Here is a 22,644-nt window from a genome sequence, read left to right on the forward strand (position 1 = left end):
CACAGCTCATCACCCTGAACACCATCCCCACTGTCAAACATGGTGGTGGCAGCATCATGGTTTGGGCCCTGCTTTTCTTCAGCAGGGACAGGGAAGATGGTTAAAATTGATGGGAAGATGGATGGAGCCAAATACAGGACCATTCTGGAAGAAAACCTGATGGAGTCTGCAAAGACCTGAGACTGGGACGGAGATTTGTCTTCCAACAAGACAATGATCCAAAACATAAAGCAAAATCTACAATGGAATGGTTCACAAATAAACATATCCAGGTGTTAGAATGGCCAAGTCAAAGTCCAGACCTGAAATCCAATCGAGAATCTGTGGAAAAGAACTGAAAACTGCTGTTCACAAACGCTCTCCATCCAACCTCACTGAGCCTGAGCGGTTTTGCAAGGAGGAATGGGCAAAGATTTCAGTCTCTCGATGTGCAAAAACTGATAGAGACATACCCCAAGCGACTTACAGCTGTAATCGCAGCAAAAGGTGGCGCTACAAAGTATTAACTTAAGGGGGCTGAATAATTTTGCAGCCCAATTTTTCTGTTTTTTATTTGTTAAAAAAGTTTTGAAATATCCAATAAATTTTGTTCCACTTCATGATTGTGTCCCACTCGTTGTTGATTCTTCAAAAAAAAAAATATCTTATGTTTGAAGCCTGAAATGTGGCAAAAGGTCGCAAAGTTCAAGGGGGCCGAATACTTTCGCAAGGCACATTTTATATATATACATAAATAATGAGACCAGTATGACAAAGTTGTAGTAACAGTTTTGGCAGTTGCTGTACACATATGCACATGCAATTTTTATTAAGAATAAAATATTCTCTAGCATGGTTTTTTTTAGGGGGAACTTGGGGGAAACTCAGTTCCACCACCTTTGGCTCAGACCCTTTGGTTCCCGCTCACCACAATCACTTGTAAACAAAGAAGTCTGGTTTATGTGTTTACAAGTGACAGCTCTGCACTCTGTGTGTAACCCTCCTGAAACTCTACACTCTGTATGTAATGCAATTCTGGTATTTAATGCCCCTTTAAGACCCTTCTACTGTTTGTGAATTCTGAACGGGGTCGTGGTTGAGTTCCTGCACCTATTTCCTGAGAAAAAAAGCTCTGTTCTCTAGGATACTGTATCCATACCATTAAAACACTTCTGTGCAAGTTGTCAAGAGGCAGCAACTTTTTTTTACCATCTGCAGCACAATACAGCAATCTACATCCTTCAAGGTCCATAAGTTAAGCAAAATCAATACGCATTTCTCTTGCTGCTTGTGGTAAAAGGCAAGATTTGATTTCCCACAGGAAATCTTCATGATGACATTATCTGTGACCTAAAGGAAAATTTTCAGGTCTTAACACATCCATCTAAAGTGTCCCCAACTGCTTCAAAATGATGGCTTTCCTACAGGCACAGCTTATGAGAGTAATGCGTATCGCTACAGCATTAGAAAAATATTTGTGTCGTTTAACCCACTTTCTTGCACACAGTACTGATATATGAACATCAGATTCCTGGGTGAAATTCCTGTGTAAAAAAAGCAAGGATGGGCCGTGTAATAAATGCATGTATAGTGGCTTTTTTGTTTGCACTGACCTTTGCATGTTTTTTGGTGAGCATTTTGCTTTATTTTGGTGCACTTTTGATGTGGGCAAAAAAAACTAAAACAATTGCCTTATCTATGCTAAACACATTGGGCCAGATTCACAGAAGTAGTACGCTGGCGTATCTACTGATACACCGGCGTACTTTCAAATTTGCCGCGTCGTATCTTTAGTTTGAATCCTCAAACCAAGATACGACGGCTTCTGGCTTCGATCCGACAGGCGTACGGCTTCGGATCGTAGGTGCGATACTTTGGCGCCCGCTGGGTGGAGTTCGCGTTGTTTTCCACGTCGGGTATGCCAATTAGCATTTTCCGTCGATCCACGAAGGTACGCGCGGCCGTCGCATTCTCTTATGTCGTCGCTAGTCAGCTTTTCCGGCGTATAGTTAAAGCTGCTATTTTGTGGCCTATAGTTAGACTTGCCATGTTAAAGTATGGCCGTCGTTCCGGCGTCGAATTTAAATTTTTTTTTTTGCGCAAGTCGTCAGTGAATAGGAAAGGACGTAACTCACGTCGAAGTTAAAAAAAATTACGTTGGTGCGACGTCATTTTGCGCAAAGTACGGCGGGAAATTTCAAAACGGAGCATGCGCAGTACGTTCGGCGCGGAAACGCGCCTAATTCAAATGATCCACGCCCCTACCCGGATCATTTGAATTAGGCGGGCTTGCGCCGGAGGGATTTACGCTACGCCGCCACAACTTTATAGGCAAGTGCTTTGTGAATCAAGCACTTGCCCGTAAAACTTGCGGCGGCGTAACGTAAATGCGATACGTTACGCCGCCGCAGATGTACCTGAATCTGGCCCACTGTGCCTACAGAAATGGATATGCACAGGTCACAGAAATAAGAAATCTAATCACAAATACTTAATTTTCAAAAACCTCCTTATTAGAATTGCATAGCTACAGTATGTTATTACGATAAACTTGCACAACAGGAGAGAAAGTTCTGAGTAACCATGTCTGTCAAAATGGCCTGGATTTTGCCCGTAAAAAAGGCATTAGAGTCTGTTGCCGGTTGCACCAGCTTATTTTATGAGGGGGTCTTTTTAAAGGAGAGGTTGATTTTATTCACAGCCATGGGATTGATTTACTAACAATGGAGAGTGCAAAGTCTGGTGCAGCTCTGCATAGAAACTAATCGGCTTCCATTTTTTTCTTGTCAAAGCCTAAGTTTCCACTATTGCAACCTGAAGTCGCATGATTTTGATGCGATTTGAAGCCATGCCTTTGTATTCTTGAGGTCTATGGACCTGAAGTTGCATCAAAGTCGGAACAAAAGTAGTGTAGAGACTAAAAATATGAACGGTACTCATTGGAAATCATGGGGTACGACTTGTAATTTGACTTTGCAGTCCCAAGTCACAGGACAAGTTGCACAAGTGGAAACAGAGCCTAATTGAACAAGCTGAAGTTAGAAACTGACTTTGATTTTTGTAAATCGATCTCAGTACCATATTTTATGACTGTGGACGAGAAAAGGAAAGTGAGACAAGGTGGCAACTTTAAAAAGCCAAAAGGTTTTTTGTTAATTTAACAAAATGTAAGTGCCTCTGAGCACATAGTTGAAAGGTAAAGCCCTCCACCTTGCATCACACATACCAATCAATTCTAATTGACCTTCAGCCAACTTCCATCATCCAGGGCGGTTCTGGTTCTCCTACAGAGGCTTGTGCCATAAAAAATAAATGCATTGTTTTGTTGTGCAGCAGTACAGGTTCTCTACCTCTTGTAAACAGTATACTGTCTACGTTGCTTGTGCCCATGCATAGAACAATCCAACTAAAAGTAAGGTTTAAGGGCCAGATTCACAAAAGAGATACGACGGCGTCGTATCTCTGTGATCCGTCCGTCGTAACTATGCGGCTGATTCATAGAATCAGTTACGCATAGATAGCCCTAAGATCTGACAGGTGTAATTGACTTACACCGTCGGATCTTAGGATGCAATTTCTAGGCCGGCCGCTAGGGTCCGATGGGCGGCCGGGGGGGGGGGGGGGGGGGGGGGGGGTAGTCGATATATACATGTGAATGGACTTTGAGTACAGAGCTGAAATGTGTATTAAGGGATTCCAGGAGTGGAAGCCCAACTGAGGGCAAGTGCTGAGGGCACATGTTGACACAGCAAAAGGTAACAATTGTGATGGCAATGTGTGGAGAAGGAGTGACACGATTTGTCCCAGGGGAGCAATCAAGATAGTGATGCTAGCTGGTGAACCTAGCTGTGGACTTGGTGAAGCCGCAGCAGCCCCGGGGTTGGCTGTTTTTGAAGTTGAAATACCTGTTATGGCAGCAAGCGTCACGTCATTAAGACCCATGGCGTGTGCAGTCCGTCGTCACAGCTGTGGGCGTGGAGCATGGGTCTGTGCACCGTGTCGTCACATGACCGGAGGGACCAATGGGGTTTGAGACAATGGATTTAAAAGGACTCCAAGGAGAGTACAGGGTGCCATTCCCTCTCCTCAGCTTGACAGCTGAAGGAGTTTTTGAAGGGTGCTAACCCAGCCAGTGGATAATTCATCAAGGATTCCCATTCAAGCTGAAGGGGACATTTTTTGTTTCATGAGCCCGTTTTTTCTTCTTTTCTGGATTCCACCTTTTGTGCGAGTACGTTTTCTTGCACCCTTCTCCTATATTTTGTTTGGGAGATAGGGCATTTACCAGAATAATAACAGTTTCTTCTATTTGATTATTTTTTGGCACAGCACCCCAATTGGCGTTTAAGCGCCATGTTTTGGATTTAATCATCCGGCTCTCCTATAGGAAGGAGAGGTGGAAAAGTACACAGAGAATCAAGGGGAACCAACACCATTGTTACCATGGGGAATGCATTTGCTCTTTGAGGATACTAAAGTTTGAAAACTTGCTTACACCAATAGGGGTGTGGAAATCTGGTTCAATGTTTGCTGACATTAAATAATTTTTTTGATCTGTTATAGATAATGATACAACAATATCCCTGATGAAGAAATGTTTTAACCACTTGTAGACCGACGCACAAGTGATATACGTCGCAGAATGGATGGCACGGCTTGGGCACAAGAGCGTACATGTACGTCCCTTTAAGAACCCTGCCGTGGGTCGCGAGGCGTGCCGCCGCTGGCGCGCTTGCGACCAGGTCCGAAGCTCCGTGACCGCCGCCAGTGTCCCCGCGATCGGGTCACAGAGCTGAAGAAAGGGGAGAGGTGAGTGTAAACCAACTTTTCCCTATTCCTCTCCGTGGCTTGTCATAATCGTCTGTTCCCTGCCATAGGGAAACGACGATCAGTGACGTCACACGCCCAGCCACGCCCCCTACAGCAAGAATGACAACTGGGACAAACTTAACCGCTACAGCGCCCCCTACAGGTTAACCCCTTAACTGCCATTTTCACAGTAACCAGTGCATTTTTATAGCACTGGTCGCTGTAAAATTACAATGGTCTCAAAAATGTGCCAAAAGTGTCCGAGTGTACTGCCATAATGTCACAGTCACGATAAAAATCGCAGAGCGCCACCATTAGCAGTAAAGAAAAAAATTATTAATAAAAATGCCATAAAACTATACCCTAAATACGTCGGCAGAATGGCACGGCTGGGCATAAGACGTAAGGGTACATCCAATTAAGAAGCACGGTCCTGTGCTTCGTGACCGCGCCTGCGGGAACCCGATCGCCGCTGATTTCCCTCGATTTGGGTCACAAAGCTGATAGAACGGGGAGAGGTAAGTGTCAAACAAACCTCTCCCCGTGCTTCCTAGTGAGTCTGTCCACTGATCGTCTGTTCACTGTCATAGGGACGACGGACCAGTGACATCACACGTCCAGCCACATCCCTATTTTGTAAACGCTATAACTTTCGCGCAAACCAATCAATAAACGCTTATTGCATTTTTTTTCCAAAATATGTAGAATACGTATCGGCCTAAACTGAGGAAAAAAAAATTGTTATATTATTTTTGGGGGATATTTATTATAGCAAAAAGTAAAAAATATTGTTTTTTTTCAAAATTGTCACTCTATTTTTGTTTTATACGCAAAACGCAGAGGTGATCAAATACACCCAAAAGAAAGCTCTATTTGTGGGGGGGGGGGGGGACCGTCAATTTTGTTTGGGAGCCACGTCGCACGACCACGCAATTGTCAGTTAAAGCGACGCAGTGCCGAATCGCAAAAAGGGGCCTGGTCCTTAGCTGCATAATGGTCCGGGGCTTAAGTGGTTAATATAACCACTTGAAACGCGTTGGTTAAGCTGTTCTTCTGCCACCAGCTGACCTGGAGGTTTTTGAATTATGGCAATTGTATCATCTTTATCTATTCTTTCAGCAAAGTTCTTATGTTTTTAATGTCCCAATAGAATATATTGGAATGTATTTATAATATTCTTTGCATAATAAATGATTTTTTTTGCTATATTTTTGTTTATGCTGAAAAAAATCCCATCACAGAGGTTTCCCAATAGTACTGCAGCTAACTGCCATAACCCACGTATCCTCTTCAACAGAAGGTGGTCCGCTTTCAGATAAAAGTGGTCTCAGCAGCGGATTCGCTGGCGGGGGACCCCAGAAGTGGAGGTTCAGGGCCACTATGAGGCAATACCCTTGCAATAGAGCAAGTAAGTAGAACTTTTTTTTTTACTAAAATAAAAAAGAACACATTGGACTTGACAGCCACTTTAAAGTATCACAAAGACTTTCCATGATATCCATCCCATCAGTGATTTCATATTGATTGGGGGGAAAATATTTATTTGTGCTGTACAGTTTGATTAATGGCGGTTATAAAGGCCAAATAGTGTCAGGTTTACCGGTTCAACTGATGCACAAGGTAAGACGTTTAGTTTAAAAAAAAATATATATTTTTTTGGCAAGTAAGGACATCACTTGAGCCGTCTAATGTAATTTCAGGTAATACGCTGAGGGTATACGAGGAATGTCATTTATGAGTAGTTAATTAAAAAAAAAACTAAACTCCCAGCGAACTGAGCGCTTCCTTGCACACTGGAATAGATGTAATTGTAAATTAAATATTTAATACCTTCCTAGAGTAGGGCTCCTAGTATTGACTCTGCTCCATGCCTTGTGAAAAGACCAGTGAAGATATCAAGTAACATATTTATTTACAGCTTTAACTTGAATAAAAAAACTACACTACTCACTGTTCCTAGCATGCATGAACTAATCTAAAAACCCTTATAGACAAGAATAAGAGCCTATTCTGAAGCAGAAGATGTTTGGAATACTTCCCTATACATGCCCATGAGGACTCACTGCACAGGCTGCTAGTAAAGAGAATTTTAGGGTGAGGAAAAGCAGCAGGCCATGGCTTTCCCACTAAAGTAGGCAGCTGGGGTTGATGGGTTTTAGAACCCTTTTACACTGCTGCTGCGAAAGGCTATTTTTAGCGGCGCTTTAGCGTCAGATTTGCGGCGCATTTCAGCTGCTAGCGGGGCGCTTTTAACTCCTGCAAGTGGCTGAAGAAGGGTTAAAACCGCCCGCAAACCGCCGCTACAGCGGTGGCGCTGCCCATTGATTTCAATGGGCAAGAGAACATTAGGAGCGCCGAGTTCATTGCTCCTAATGCGCCCCAAAGAAGCTGCTGGCAGGACTTTTTCTGACGCCCTGCCAGCGTACCACTCCAGTGTGAAAGCCTCAGGCAGTCACACTGGAGTGAATGGAGCAGCCGTTTTAGGGCGCTATTTTTAACGCTTTAGCGCCTGCAAAACGCCCTCAGTGTGAAAGGGGTCTTAGTGTAGATTAGTCAGGGAGGGTGGGTTAATGTAGTTCTCATCAAGGACAAACTTTAATTTTTAAAATGGTTTGTAGGGGCAATATACCTGGAACTGCCCAGCGGCTTCTACAAAAAGAAGCTGGGAACTAACTTTCAGGCTATGCTACAGTCGATATTTAAATGCCCCCCTCTATGCAGCTACAATATGTAGGCGGGGCTTTGTGTGGGTGTGGCTTGGGTGTGGTCGGGGACACAGGGGGCCCAATGATCTCCTATTACCCGGGGGTCTCATGAGTTGTCTGTCCGCCCCTGGATGGAAGACATAGATACCAACAAGGCAAGGTCTGTTTCACATGGGACAGCTTACATAAGAGCAGTGTGAACAGCAAGCTTTGACAAAGCACTTATAGAGCTTTCAGCAAGCTTTGTTGAAGCTTTAAAATTACCATTCAGCTCAGTTTGTAAATGCTGAACACAGATCTTAATGGGATTGATGATTGCCACTTTGACCATTTCTCGACCGCAGGACATCATATGACATCCTTAGGTTGAAGTGGTGATATCTGGATGATGCCTGCAGCTACAGGCAGCATCCAGATATCTTTGTTTTCAGCCAGCTATTCGCTCACTTGTAAAAGCCATCCTAGTGGCTGTTTAGCCGCTGGATTGCATTTACAGGCAGTGGGAAGGGACGCCCTGCCCCCCCCCCCCCCCCCCCAGTGCCTCTCTAGGCTCTTCCGTGCAATCAGGAAGCTGGAGATCAGATTCGGTGCTGGATTTACCATATAGAGGTCCTCTCTATCACCCTTAGAGGCTGAAAGCGACACCACATCGTCCCTTCCAGCTCTGGCAGATGTAAACACTGCCAGTTTTTTTCCCTGAAAAGCAGAGATCAATTATTATTTTTTTGATCTCATGCTTTCCAGGGCAGAGGAGATATCTGAGTCTTATTGACCCCAGATGTCTCCATAAAGAAGACCGGTCATGCCTTATTCCTATTACAAGGAGTATTTTTATTTTTTTTATGACTTTTATTCCCATTACAAGAAGTGTAAAAGGGACAATGTAAAAATAAAATAAAAAAACTTTGTTTTTTAAACGCCCCATCTCCTCGAGCTCACACGCAGAAGCAAACATACATAAATTGGGCCTGTATATGTCAACGCCATTTGCATCAAACATGTGGGGTATTGATGCAAACGTTATAGTGAGAGCAATAATTCTAGCACTAGAACTCCTCTAGAACACTAGTTATTCTAGTAACCCGTAAACATTTTTAATGGAGATTTTTAGGTACTGAAGTTGATTTTACCAAAAAAATTCCTTATATATTGTGGGATTTTTTTTGCATTAAAATTAATTCAAGTGTAAAATGTGATCAAAAAAAAAATTGCAAATACCGTGTAACATAACAAATTGTAACAATCACCATTTTATTCTGTAGGCTCTCATATACGTGTTTATATAAATAAAAAAGTTAATATTTATATATAATATGTTTGGGGGTCCGGAGTGATTTTCTAGCAAGAAAATAAATAAATATGATTCATACATGTAGGAAAGAAATGCCAGAAGCTTCAAGGAGTGCTGAAGCCTGCAAGCACTTGTGCGAGTTGCCATGCAACTTTGACATAAGTCGCAGCCCATTGTTTGCAAAGGCACTCGTTCGTGCGATTTAAAGTCGCAGTGATTTTGAAAAGGTGCATGCACTACTTTGGTGCGATTTTTGATGCGACTTTGGTCCAGAGAGTGTAAAGTTACATAGTTAGTCAGGTTGAAAAAAGACACAAGTCCATCTGGATCAACCATAAAAATAAATAAATAAAAAATATCGTACAATCCCATATACACAATTCTATACCCACAGTTGATCCAGATGAAGGCGAAAAACCCCAGCAGAGCATGATCCAATTTGCTACAGCAGGGGAAAAAATTCCTTCCTGATCCCTCGAAAGGCAATCAGATTTTCCCCCGGATCAACTTTACCTATAAATCTTAGTATCCAGTTATATTCTGTACATTTTAGGAAGAATCCAGGCCTTTCTAAGGCCCCATACACACGGGAGGATTTATCCAGCGGACCGTTTCCGCGGATAAATCCTCTCGAGGATTTCAGCAGATTTTAATGCGATGGAGTGTACTCACCATCGCATTGAAATCTGCGCCGAAATCCTCTGGCGATGACGTGTCGCGCCGTCGCCGCGGCGACGTGCGCGACGCTGTCATATAAGGAATTCCACGCATGCGTCGAATCATTGCGACGCATGCGGGGGATCCCTTCGGACGGATGGATCCGGTGAGTCTATACAGACCAGCGGATCCATCCGTTGGGATGGATTCCAGCAGATGGATTTGTTTGGATTGGATTTGTTTGGCATGTCAGCAAATATTCGATCTGCTGGAATCCATCCCAGGGGAGAAATATCCGCGGAAACAGATCCGCTGGAGTGTACACACCATAGGATCTATCCGCTGAAACCCATTTGCTGGGATTTTTCAGCGGATGGATTGTATCGTGTGTACGGGGCCTTAAAGCAATCAACTGAGCTGGCCAGAACCACCTCTGGAGGGAGTCTATTCCACATTTTCACAGCTCTTACCGTGAAGAAACCTTTCCGTATTTGGAGATGAAATCTCTTTTCCTCTAGATGTAAAGAGTCCCCCTTTGTCCTTTGTGTTGACCTTAAAGTGAAGTACACCTCTGATAATCTTAGACCATCCAGAGTGATGCCTTGTACACGCAATCGGAATTTCCGATGGAAAAAGTCAGACAGACTTTTTCCATTGGATATTCCGATTGTGTGTAGCCCCATCTGAGTTTTTTCATCGGAAATTCCGATTAATTCCATCAGAGTTTAGATATAGAACATGTTCTATTTTTCTCCGATAGAATTCCGATGAGATTTGGCTGGGCAAAAACCTGATTGTGTGTACCCGGCATAAGAATCAATAACCACTACTCTCTGAATTCTGTCTTTTAGCCAGTTTTCTATCCATTTACAAACTTGAACCTGAAGACTTTACCTTACACATGAGGCACTGTATTGAACGCTTTTGCGTCCACGTCCACGCCTCAGTCCAAGGTTTTACTTCATAAAAAGAAATCAGGTTTGTCTGACACCTTCTGTCTTTCATGAATATTTTTTTCCAGCAATAACTCATCTAATTGGGGATGGGTGTCCAATGTCAAAATAAAATAAAAAAAAATGTAGAAAGTCACCAGTACTCTGAAGATGCAGTTTCAGAGATTTATTGTAGACACATACCATCTCATAACTCAAAGTTCCAACATTTTCTGGCCTTGCAAGGTCAGAAAGAGTCCCACTGCCTCAATGACGCCACAAGAACATTATACTCCCTTCAAAGTCACAGAAATAATAATGTCAATAATAAAATCGCAATACAGTAATTATAAACACCCAAGTGCAAATAAAATTTCAGTGAAGCCAACCTTGTCATTTCCCCTTATGCCTCATACATACGATCGGAATTTCCGATGGAAAAAGTCAGCCGGAATTTTCTCATCGGATGCCGTGTGTATGCACCATCGAACTTTTAGAGTTAGAAAGAGAACATGTTCTCTCCCCCCCCCCCCCGATAGAAACCGGAAATTCCGTTCCTCTGTATGGAACTCCGACGGAGAAAAAAAACACGCATGCTCAGAATCAAGTCGACACATGCTCGGAAGCATTGAACTTCATTTTTCTCGGCTCGTCTCATAAATGTTATGCGTCTACAAAAATGTGTTGAAAACGGACCTTCTGGGTGGTGGTAATATTTCCACATTTTACTCTTTATAGCGCACACACGCGCACACACACACACACACACACACACACACACACACACACACACATCAAATGGTGCTTTTTTTGGAAATATGCATCCTTCTGTACACACACACACTGGCCAGTTCAAGGAAGCAGAAGGTTTTTTTATCTTAAAGCAGAGGTTCACCCTAAAACAATTATATACCATTGCACCCAGCATACTTCCGACATCTACAGTATGCTGTTTTTTTTTTATTTTTCGTACATACCGTTTTATTGTTATTTTCCCCCCGGCTTTCAGGTTCTGATTCCCGCGGGACTGGGCGTTCCTATCCCTGGATTAGATGATTGACGTCTGGTGAAAAACTTCCCCTGGCGCATAAGGCGCGTCACCAGTTTTCCGTAACTAGCCGACCTGCGAGTCGGCTCTATATGGCGCCTGCGCCATAGAGGGCAGGGCCCGACCTGCGAGTCGGCTCTATATGGCGCCTGCGCCGTATAGAGCCGACTCGCAGGTCGGCTAGTTAGGGAAAACTGGTAACGCGCCTTATGCGCCAGGGGAAGTTTTTCACCAGACGTCAATCATCTAACCTCTGAATAGGAACGCCCACTCCCGCGGGAGCCAGAACCCAGGAGAAAAAAATAAAAATAAAAAAAAGGTATGTACGGCAAAAAAAAAAAACAGCATACTGTAGATGTCGGAAGTATGCTGGATGTTATGGTACATATGGTAGATGTTTTTTAGGGTGAACCTCCGCTTTAATACATTAAGATAAAAAACTTTCTGTGTGCAGCAGCACCCGCTAATACTTACCTGAGCCGTATACCTTTCCAGAGATGTTCACGAGTGCCTCGGCCATCCAAGACGCTTCTCCTGATTGACTGAGACACAACAGCAGCACCATTGGCTCCTGCTGCTGTCAATAAAAGTCAGTCAACCAATCAGGAGAGAAAGAGGGCAGGGCCGGGCCTCCATGTCTGAATAAACACAGGGAGCTGACTCTGCTCAGGTGCCCCCATAGCAAGCTGCTTGCGGTGGAGACGTTCGATAGGAGGCAGGAGCCAGGCGTGGGACCCGAGAAGAGGAGGCTGCTCTGTGCAAAACCATTGCATAGAGGAGGAGGAAAAATAAATAACTATGAACATAAAAACATTATTTTTGTGTTTTACCAGCAAGCTCACAGTGACTGTAGATGATAATCCTGATCAGAAGAGGGTGACTTCACACACGTGCTCCCCCCTCCCCCCTGTGTGAATGCGCTCACCTCCAACAGTGTGACCGCACACTTAAAGTGGAGTTCCACCCATAAATATAACATTACATCAGTAGTTTTAAAAAAAATTCATTAGTCCTTTTTAAAAAAAATTTAGATGCCTTCAAAGTGTTGTTGCTAGGCAGAATAGTTATTCTTCCCTCTTCCTGCACCTAGGTGCTTAAGCTTCCTAACCTACACCGCACAGACTCCTGGGAATATAGTGGGTGTAACTTTCCAGGAGTCTGTGCACTCCCCAGTCTCGAAGAATCATGTGACTTGGACAGTACAGGTGCTGAAACCTGATCTGAAACCTATTACACTGCTTGTGCAGCACTGAGCATGTGCGAGATCTGCAAGGCTGAAATCCAGGAAGTCATACAGTCTGTCTTCATGATGCCCACACTTAAGATGGCCCCAGTCAATTTCTATTTTATAAAGTGTTTAAATGCTGTAACAACCTAACAAAACGGACCTGAGTTTACAGACTAACTTTACTAGAATACATTAAGCTTGTGTATTACAGGGGTATATATTTAAAAAGTGAAATTGTGGCCGGAACTCCGCTTTAAGTTTGGTCCACATAAGCAGTTAAACCACTCCTGGGCTCTAAGTCAAACTGGCTCAGCAGGATCCCAAAGGAACATCCAGAGAAGTTGTCCTCAAATTTAAAAACAAGAAAGAGGCTGGATAGTGCATTATCGCCAGTTTAAACATTTATTTTGAAAACATAACATCAGAGTACTCACACATTTTAGGTGCTTCCAGGACACCAAACTATAAAAGCATTAAATCGGATGTCCGCAAAAAAAATGTATTAAAAGCCAGCAGCTACAAATACTGCAGCTGCTGACTTTTAATATTAGGACACTTACCTGTCCTGGAGTGCAGCGCCGTCCACAGCATCGCTCGTCACTCTGCTGCCCCAGCAATCCTCCGTGAGGGAACCAGGAAGTGAAGTGCTCCGGGTTCACCGCCCGATTCCCTACAGCACATGCGTGAGTCACGCTACGCCTGCCGATTGGCTCCCGCTGTGTACTGGAAGCCGAGTGTTCCCAGAACGCAACGGGGGGACGGGAGGTGACGTCATGCCTGCAGTTTACCCGAGGTGTGTGTCCGGAAGTGGGTGAAAATACCTGTCTTTAGACAGGTATCTGCACCCCCCTCCCCCCTGAAAGGTGTCAAATGCGACACCGGAGGGGGGGCGGTTCCGATCAGCGGGAGTTCCACTTTAGGGTGGAGCTCCGCTTTAAGCATAGGATTCCTCTCAAAACTTGTATGTGTCAGTAGCTTGTACAAAGCATGTATCTGAGCTCCTCCACCGTCCTGGCCCCTCCCCTACATTTGATGACACAGGGCTAATCACGTTTCTTCCTTATGGAGATCCCCCTGAGGAAGACACGTGATTAGCCTTGTGTCGTCACATGTAGGGGAGGGGCAAGGACGGTGAAAGGGGTACACAAGGAGAATTTGCTCCTAGAAGGTGGACTGCTAGCAGCTAAATGTTATGTGCTCAGAGTGGGGCTCTGTTGCCATGGGCGTTTTGCCACAGGTTGAGTGCCAGTGGCACAAATTTTCTAAATCCTGATGCTGAGTTTACCAGCTGTGAGTACAGTGCAATTACAGGCCATTGGTGGCCACAGCTACTCATGGCTGTGTGCATAGGTAAAGTGAGCTAAGGCTCATTGAATAGTGCACCATTGTCGGTATCAGTGGAAGGAATAGTGCACCATTGTCGTATCAGTGGGAGGAATAGTGCACCATTGTCGGTATCGGTGGAAGGAATAGTGCACCATTGTCGGTATCGGTGGAAGGAATAGTGCACCATTGTCGGTATCGGTGGAAGGAATAGTGCACCATTGTCGGTATCGGTGGAAGGAATAGTGCACCATTGTCGGTATAGGTGGAAGGAATAGTGCACCATTGTCGGTATCGGTGGAAGGAATAGTGCACCATTGTCGGTATCGGTGGAAGTAATAGTTCCCCAATTGTCGGCGTCGGTGGAAGGAATAGTGCACCATTGTCGGTATCGGTGGAAGGAATAGTGCACCATTGTCGGCGGAAGGAATAGTGCACCATTGTCGGTAGCAGTGGAAGGAATAGTGCACCATTGTCGGTAGCAGTGGAAGGAATAGTGCACCATTGCCGGTATCAGTGGAGGGAATAGTGCACCATTGCCGGTATCAGTGGAGGGAATAGTGCACCATTGTTGGTATCAGTGGAGGGAATAGTGCACCATTGCCGGTATCAGTGGAAGGAATAGTGCACCATTGCCGGTATCAGTGGAAGGAATAGTGCACCATTGTCGGTATCAGTGGAAGGAATAGTGCACCATTGTCGGTATCAGTGGAAGTAATAGTGCACCATTGTCAGTATCAGTGGAAGGAATAGTGCACCATTGTCGGCATCGGTGGGAGGAATAGTGCACCATTGTCGGTATCGGTGGAAGGAATAGTGCACCATTGTCGGTATCGGTGGAAGGAATAGTGCACCATTGTCAGTATCAGTGGAAGGAATAGTGCACCATTGTCGGTATCAGTGGAAGGAATAGTGCACCATTGTCGGTATCGGTGGAAGGAATAGTGCACCATTGTCAGTATCAGTGGAAGGAATAGTGCACCATTGTCAGTATCAGTGGAAGGAATAGTGCACCATTGTCGGTATCAGTGGAGGGAATAGTGCACCATTGTTGGTATCAGTGGAGGGAATAGTGCACCATTGTCAGTATCAGTGGAAGGAATAGTGCACCATTGTCAGTATCAGTGGAAGGAATAGTGCACCATTGTCAGTATCAGTGGAGGGAATAGTGCACCATTGTCGGTATCAGTGGAGGGAATAGTGCACCATTGTCAGTATCAGTGGAAGGAATAGTGCACCATTGTCGGTATCAGTGGAAGGAATAGTGCACCATTGTCGGTATCAGTGGAAGGAATAGTGCACCATTGTCGGTATCAGTGGAAGGAATAGTGCACCATTGTCGGTATCAGTGGAAGGAATAGTGCACCATTGTCGGTATCAGTGGAAGGAATAGTGCACCATTGTCGGTATCGGTGGAAGGAATAGTGCACCATTGTCGGTATCAGTGGAAGGAATAGTGCACCATTGTCGGTATCAGTGGAAGGAATAGTGCACCATTGTCGGTATCAGTGGAAGGAATAGTGCACCATTGTCGGTATCAGTGGAAGGAATAGTGCACCATTGTCGGTATCAGTGGAAGGAATAGTGCACCATTGTCGGTATCAGTGGAAGGAATAGTGCACCATTGTCAGTATCAGTGGAAGGAATAGTGCACCATTGTCGGTATCAGTGGAAGGAATAGTGCACCATTGTCGGTATCAGTGGAAGGAATAGTGCACCATTGTCAGTATCAGTGGAAGGAATAGTGCACCATTGTCGGTATCAGTGGAAGGAATAGTGCACCATTGTCGGTATCAGTGGAAGGAATAGTGCACCATTGTCGGTATCAGTGGAAGGAATTGTACTCCAAGGGCCAGACAAAGGCAAGAAAAGTAGGGCCGAAACTACTAATCGATTATGAAATTAATCGAGTACCATTTTCATAATCGATCGTTAATGTAAATATTACTTTCACGGTCCCACAGTAAAAGATGAACCCCTTACAGTAGCAATTATTTGCTCTTTTTGTACAATTTTTTGTTTTTTTAACCCCATTATGTTACTAAACATCTCAGGCCTGGGTCACACCTTTTTTGGTGCTTTTTGCAGAAACACACTACAGTTCATTTACATGCTTTCCTATGGGACACGTTCACATCCATGATTTTTTCAGCTGCTGCGTATTTGGAAAGGGCAAAAAGGTGCCATTTCGGGTTTTTTTTGGTTCAATGTACTTCAATGGAGAAGCTGCAGAAAAGCATGTAATGTGTTTTTGCGGCAGTTTGTGTTTTTTAATCTGCCCAACAACAAATTGGGCAAATGCAAATTGCAAAGTTATTACCGGTTAATCGAAACAATAATCGGCCAACTAATCGATTATGAAAATAATCGTTAGTTGCAGCCCTAAAGAAAAGGGCCACATCTGGCCCGCGGGCGGCAGTTTGGAAAGGATCTGCTACGGGCAGCTAGGTGCCCTCAGAGGTCTAGTGGAGTCCATACCTTGACCAGTTACAATGCGTGGCCATAAAGTTAAGGGATCTGTAAAATACAGTATTATTAGTGACGTGCCCCCACCTGACGTGTTCCCCCCGGACAGAACAGGCACAATTCCCCCGGGAATGCTGCATGAAGGCCTACCATGAAGGAACGAGAAGCCGAGGAGGACCATACCTCCCCCAGCTTAGACTTTTCATCTCTACTATAATATTACATCCATACTATTTAGTGCATAATCATGGATTTCTGACATCTCATACAATCTCCATTGAAAAACAAAAGAAGCCTGTGTTTATCCGGGGATGACAAAGGAGAAGATCAGGTATCAGAGCACAGTGATGGGTATACATAGAGGTGACATGGAAGCCTGCAGAGATCAGGGATGGGCACAGAAGATCGGAGGGAAGGATGAAGAGATGAGTGGTCAGGCCAGCCCCCATATACACTTACCTGCGATGCTCAGACTCCAAGTGTACAGACGCAGCGTGTCATTAATCAGCTCGGACACCGTGCTCAGCATCCTGCCTCCTCTGTCCTCCACCAGCTCTACCCACTAATCCTATCTAGAACACGAGGGCAGCTCCTGGCATGGCGTGACTGGGCAGCCGGGGGGGACAAAAACCGAGGATGATGGCGGAGAACAACTGCGCCACCTCTCCTCCAAATGACAGCTCGGCGCGCACACGTGACGCGGTTACCCAGGTTACAGCCGCATTCGGTGCTCAACCTCCCAGTCACTACAGCAGCCAATGGTTGGCGTGTGGGCGTGTCTGGAGGGCTCATCATGTAGAGAAGAGGGTGGGCTGGGATGTTTGCTGCAGTGCTCAGAAGACAATACTTCCATAGGAAGGGGGACATTGTTCATCAGCTTAGCCAGGCTGCCTGCCTTCATTTCACTCCTAATTCCTTATTAAAGCCCTGTTCTATTTAACCACTTGTCTTCCACAAGGTTTTACCTCCTTCATTACCACTCAGCACTGTGCCACTTTAATTGGTAATTGTGCGGTCATGTGACGCTGTACACAAATGACATTCCTAGCATTTTTATTTTTTTTTCCACAAAAATAGAGCTTTTTCTTACTGGAGCGCCACTGCATTTTTACCTTTTTTATTATTATTTTATATACGAGAAAATACCATCAATTTTGAAAAAATATTTTCTACTTTTTGCTATAAAAAATATCCAATAAAATCAAATGTCTTCATAAGTTTAAAATGTATTTTGGCAAAGAAAAAAAATCCCAATAAATGTATATTAATTGGTTTATGTGAAAGTTATAGCGTCTACAAACTATGGTAAACGCTATATTACCAAAAGTATTGGGACGCCTGCCTTTACACGTACATTCATTTTATTGGCATCCCAGTCTTATGCTGGATTCACACCTATGCAGTTTTAGGGGCAGATTCAGGTACGGGCGCGCAATTTTAAGATGGCGTAGCCTAGCGTGTTTACACTACGCCGCCTTAAGTAAGAGAGGCAAGTACATGATTCTCAAGGCACTTACCTTCTTACTTAGGGCGGCGTAGTGTAAACGCGGCGGGCGTAAGGGCGCCTAATTCAAATGGGTTGGAGGGGGGCGTGTTTAATGGCAATGAGGCTTGACCTCACGTTTTTGACGTTTTTTGGCTACTGCGCATGCGCTGGGCGCCTACATTTCCCAGTGCGCATTTTTGGCTAAGTACGCCGTACGGGCCTATTGATTTTGACGTGGACATAAACGATGTAAATCCCGATTCACGGACGACTTACGCAAACGACGTAAAAATTTCGAATTTTGCGGCGGGAACGGCGGCCATACTTGACATTACTATTCCACTAGAGCCTAGCTCTAACTTTACGCGGCCTATCTCTTCCGTAAACGGCGTAAAAGTACTGCGTCGGCCTGGCGTACGTTCGTGAATCGCAGTATCCCCTCATTTACATATTCTACGCCGACCGCAATGGAAGCGCCACCTAGCGGCCATCCAAAATATTGCAATCTAAGATAGGACGACGCAAGCCGTCGTATCTTAGATACTAGTGTATCTCTGTTTGAGCATACGCTTAAACTTAGGTCGGCGTAGATTCTGAGTTAGGTCGGCTTATCTACTGATAAGCCGGCCTAACTCTTTGTGAATCTACCTATTAGTATTTTTTGCAGATTTACACTACAGTCCATTTACCATGGTTTCCTATGGAACAAGTTCTGTAGTACAAATCTGCAAAAAGCACTAAAAATGCATAGGTGTGAATCCAGCCTTAGGCCAGATACACACCTCTGCAGGTTGCAGTTTGTTTGTGATGCCAGAACTTCAGTTCCACTTTAAAGCTGAACTAAGCCCTACTATGCTTTACAGCAAGAGAAGCTGCATCTTAGCCACTGTTTGATTTGCACTTGCCATGGTGTTGGTGTTAGGACACCACCAGCCGTTTGCATAGTTGCCAACATTCTCCAAAACAATTTAGGGACACCTTTTTTCTGTAGGCACAGCATTATTTTAATTAGGGACGCAGCATTCATTTGTAGGCATGCTCTAGTAGGGCTAAAAAAAAAAAAAAGAGAAAGGGAATGAGGGAGATAGAAAGAAGGATATAGGGAGAGAGTGCGTAACGCACAGAGAGAAGGGGTTGGGAGTGCGTTATGCAGAGAGAGAAGGGGTCAGGAGTACATAACTCACGAAAAGAAGGGGTCAGGAGTCCGTAATGCACAGAGAGAAGGGGTCGGGACAGCATAACGCACAGAGAGAAGGGGTCAGGACAGCGTAACGCACAGAGAGAAGGGGTTGGGAGTGCGTAACGCACAGAGAGAAGGGGTCCGGAGTACATAACTCATGAAAAAAAGGGGTCAGGAGTCCGTAATGCACAGAGAGAAGGGGTCGGGACCAGGGCCATCTTATCCAGTGGGCACACCTGGGCACAGCCCAGGGGCCCCAGGTGCCCCATCAGGACAGGCAGGGCCGATCCTAGGCGGGTGCACCATGCCCCGACGCTGTAAGCTGCCACAGAGAAGGGGCACCAAGCCGCCGAAGCTGTGGCATGCCACTTGACTGCACTGGCTGCTAGAATTGGCGGCCGCCTGGTGCCTAGCAACCAGTGACATCAGTGGCCGCCCCAACATTCAGAGCGCGCCGCCAATGTGGCTGGAAAACTAGATCGGCTCCATCCCCTTCCCCTGCCATCTTCTGTCTCAGACAGCATAGCACGCCGCAGGTCACCATCTTCATTGTTGGGGCACCAATGCATTTCTTTGCCCGGGGGCCCATGATGCTAAGAAGATGGCACTGGTCGGGACAGCGTAACGCACAGAGAGAAGGGGTTGGGACAGCGTAACGCACAGAGAGAAGGGGTTGGGACAGCGTAACGCACAGAGAGAAGGGGTCCGGAGTACATAACTCATGAAAAGAAGGGGTCAGGAGTCCGTAATGCACAGAGAGAAGGGGTCGGGACTGCGTAATGCACAGAGAGAAGGGGTCAGCACTGCGTAAAGCACAGAGAGAAGGGGTCGGGACTGCGTAATGCACAGAGAGAAGGGGTCAGCACTGCGTAAAGCACAGAGAGAAGGGGTCGGGACAGCGTAACGCACAGAGAGAAGGGGTCGGGACAGCGTAACGCACAGAGAGAAGTGGTCCGGAGTACATAACTCATGAAAAGAAGGGGTCAGGAGTCCGTAATGCACAGAGAGAAGGGGTCAGCACTGCGTAAAGCACAGAGAGAAGGGGTCGGGCGTGCGTAATGCATGGAGAGAAGGGGTCGGGAGTTCATAACGCACAGACAGAAGGGGTCGGGCGTGCGTAATGCATGGAGAGAAGGGTCGGGAGTTAATAACGCACAGAGAGAAGGGGACAGGAGTGCGTAACACACAGAGAGAAGGGGTCAGCACTGCGTAAAGCACAGAGAGAAGGGGTCGGGACTGCGTAATGCACAGAGAGAAGGGGTCAGCACTGCGTAAAGCACAGAGAGAAGGGGTCGGGACTGCGTAATGCACAGAGAGAAGGGGTCAGCACTGCGTAAAGCACAGAGAGAAGGGGTCGGGACAGCGTAACGCACAGAGAGAAGGGGTCGGGACAGCGTAACGCACAGAGAGAAGTGGTCCGGAGTACATAACTCATGAAAAGAAGGGGTCAGGAGTCCGTAATGCACAGAGAGAAGGGGTCAGCACTGCGTAAAGCACAGAGAGAAGGGGTCGGGCGTGCGTAATGCATGGAGAGAAGGGGTCGGGAGTTCATAACGCACAGACAGAAGGGGTCGGGCGTGCGTAATGCATGGAGAGAAGGGTCGGGAGTTAATAACGCACAGAGAGAAGGGGACAGGAGTGCGTAACACACAGAGAGAAGGGGTCAGCACTGCGTAAAGCACAGAGAGAAGGGGTCGGGACTGCGTAATGCACAGAGAGAAGGGGTCAGCACTGCGTAAAGCACAGAGAGAAGGGGTCGGGACTGCGTAATGCACAGAGAGAAGGGGTCAGCACTGCGTAAAGCACAGAGAGAAGGGGTCGGGACAGCGTAATGCACAGAGAGGAGGGGTCCGGAGTACATAACTCATGAAAAGAAGGGGTCAGGAGTCCGTAATGCACAGAGAGAAGGGGTCAGCACTGCGTAAAGCACAGAGAGAAGGGGTCGGGCGTGCGTAATGCATGGAGAGAAGGGGTCGGGAGTTCATAACGCACAGACAGAAGGGGTCGGGCGTGCGTAATGCATGGAGAGAAGGGTCGGGAGTTAATAACGCACAGAGAGAAGGGGACAGGAGTGCGTAACACACAGAGAGAAGCGGTTGGGACCTCGTAACACATAGAGAGAAGGGGTTCGGGCGTGTGTAACCCACAGAGAGAGGGGGTTCGGGAGTGCGTAACACACAGAGAGAAGGGGTTCGGGAGTGCGTAACACACAGAGAGAAGCGGTCGGGACTGCATAACACATAGAGAGAAGGGGTTCGGGCGTTTCTAACCCACAGAGAGAAGGGGTTTGGGAGTGCGTAACACACAGAGAGAAGGGGTCGGGAGTGCATAACACACAGAGAGAAGCGGTTGGGACTGCGTAACCCACAGAGAGAAGGGGCCGGGAGTGCGTAACACAGAGAGCAGAGTTTAGGCGTGTGTAATGCACAGAAAGCAGGAGTAAGGGGTTTATTGTGCAGAAAGTGCAGGGGTTAGGAGTGTGTAACGCACAGGTCACAAGTGTCTGGTGGCAACCTTATAGACTGTAATTTAATCCCATCAGAAAACAAATACAGCCTATGGGGTTGCAGTGCACATGCACCAAGCTGAAGGAGACATTTCTGTGCTTGCTTCTTTATGGAAACCTAATCTATAGAAAACAGCGGCTTCAGAAGATGTTTTGAATCCAAAAACGTTTTGCCTGGAGGGAACATATACAGTATATTTGCATATGTAGTTCTTTAACTGTTCCCTATGTACATGTGTTTTACTTTCAGAGAAGATCTGTGCACAAATATTTGCATAACAATGTCAACATATCCAGTAATCCGTCTCTGTGTTTTACATCGCATATTTAGATTAGCGTGAAAATAAATCGTTATTGAGAATAATAACAAGCGAATGATTACAAAAAATGCGTTGCCCAGAAGTAAAATGGCGGTGGATGAATCAGGAGACTTCCAGGTAGTTCCTTTTCCGCCTTTCTTCAAAAGCCAATCAGGACTCGGCATCGCGGATGTGCACATTTCAAACTTGCAGCTTCTCGTGTCGTACAGTGCTGGGGTGGGGAGTGTGTTGTACCGGGAAGAGAGCGGAGTGGAATCCGTTACCGGAGGCGCCTGGCGGGAAGAGAGTAGGAACGGCGGCCGGGACTGTCAGGTGTGTGACGAAGCCGGGGTGTTCCTGGAGCTCCGGGCATGGGAACTGTCATTACTGGTGTTACAGGACAGCTCAGCTCTACATACACAAAGGAGGACCCCGGCCTGTGTTATTCTTCTGTATTCAGACTCTCCCCTTACACACACGTTCTGTCTACATTACCAAGTCAATGGCTCTCGAGATATACACATTGAAGTGTGTGTGTAAAAAATAAATAGAATATATGTATATATGTGTGTGTGTGTGTGTATATATATATATATATATATATATATATATATATATATATATATATATATATATATATATCATACACTCACACACTGTTAGAAGCTCTGTCAGGTTTTTGCTGTCTGTCCCTATGGGGTGGATTGGCCTAAGCCCTCATGCCCACAGGCGTAC

At 45.7% G+C, this 22,644-nt stretch overlaps 2 protein-coding genes across 3 annotated transcripts in view; one reads left to right on the forward strand and one right to left on the reverse strand.

Moving 5' to 3' along the window:
- The window catches only part of ELOVL4 (ELOVL fatty acid elongase 4), a 41,457-nt gene extending 24,306 nt beyond the window's left edge, over nucleotides 1–17,151 (reverse strand). Inside the window, exon 1 of the mRNA XM_040350004.1 lies at nucleotides 16,898–17,151. Within this exon, the coding sequence (XP_040205938.1) occupies nucleotides 16,898–16,967 (70 nt within the window). The 5' untranslated portion in view covers nucleotides 16,968–17,151. The remainder of the gene's footprint in view (nucleotides 1–16,897) is intronic.
- Nucleotides 17,152–22,085: 4,934 nt separating this feature from the next.
- TTK (TTK protein kinase) overlaps nucleotides 22,086–22,644 on the forward strand; it is a 75,165-nt gene continuing 74,606 nt past the window's right edge. Inside the window, exon 1 of one of the 2 annotated variants that reach the window (XM_040350005.1) lies at nucleotides 22,086–22,242. In XM_040350005.1, the coding sequence (XP_040205939.1) occupies nucleotides 22,100–22,242 (143 nt within the window). In that variant the 5' untranslated portion in view covers nucleotides 22,086–22,099. The remainder of the gene's footprint in view (nucleotides 22,243–22,644) is intronic. The other variant, XM_040350006.1, reaches the window with a different exon arrangement.

The sequence above is a fragment of the Rana temporaria genome, chromosome 4 (assembly GCF_905171775.1).
Source record: "Rana temporaria chromosome 4, aRanTem1.1, whole genome shotgun sequence".
In the NCBI taxonomy this organism is placed as follows: domain Eukaryota; kingdom Metazoa; phylum Chordata; class Amphibia; order Anura; family Ranidae; genus Rana; species Rana temporaria.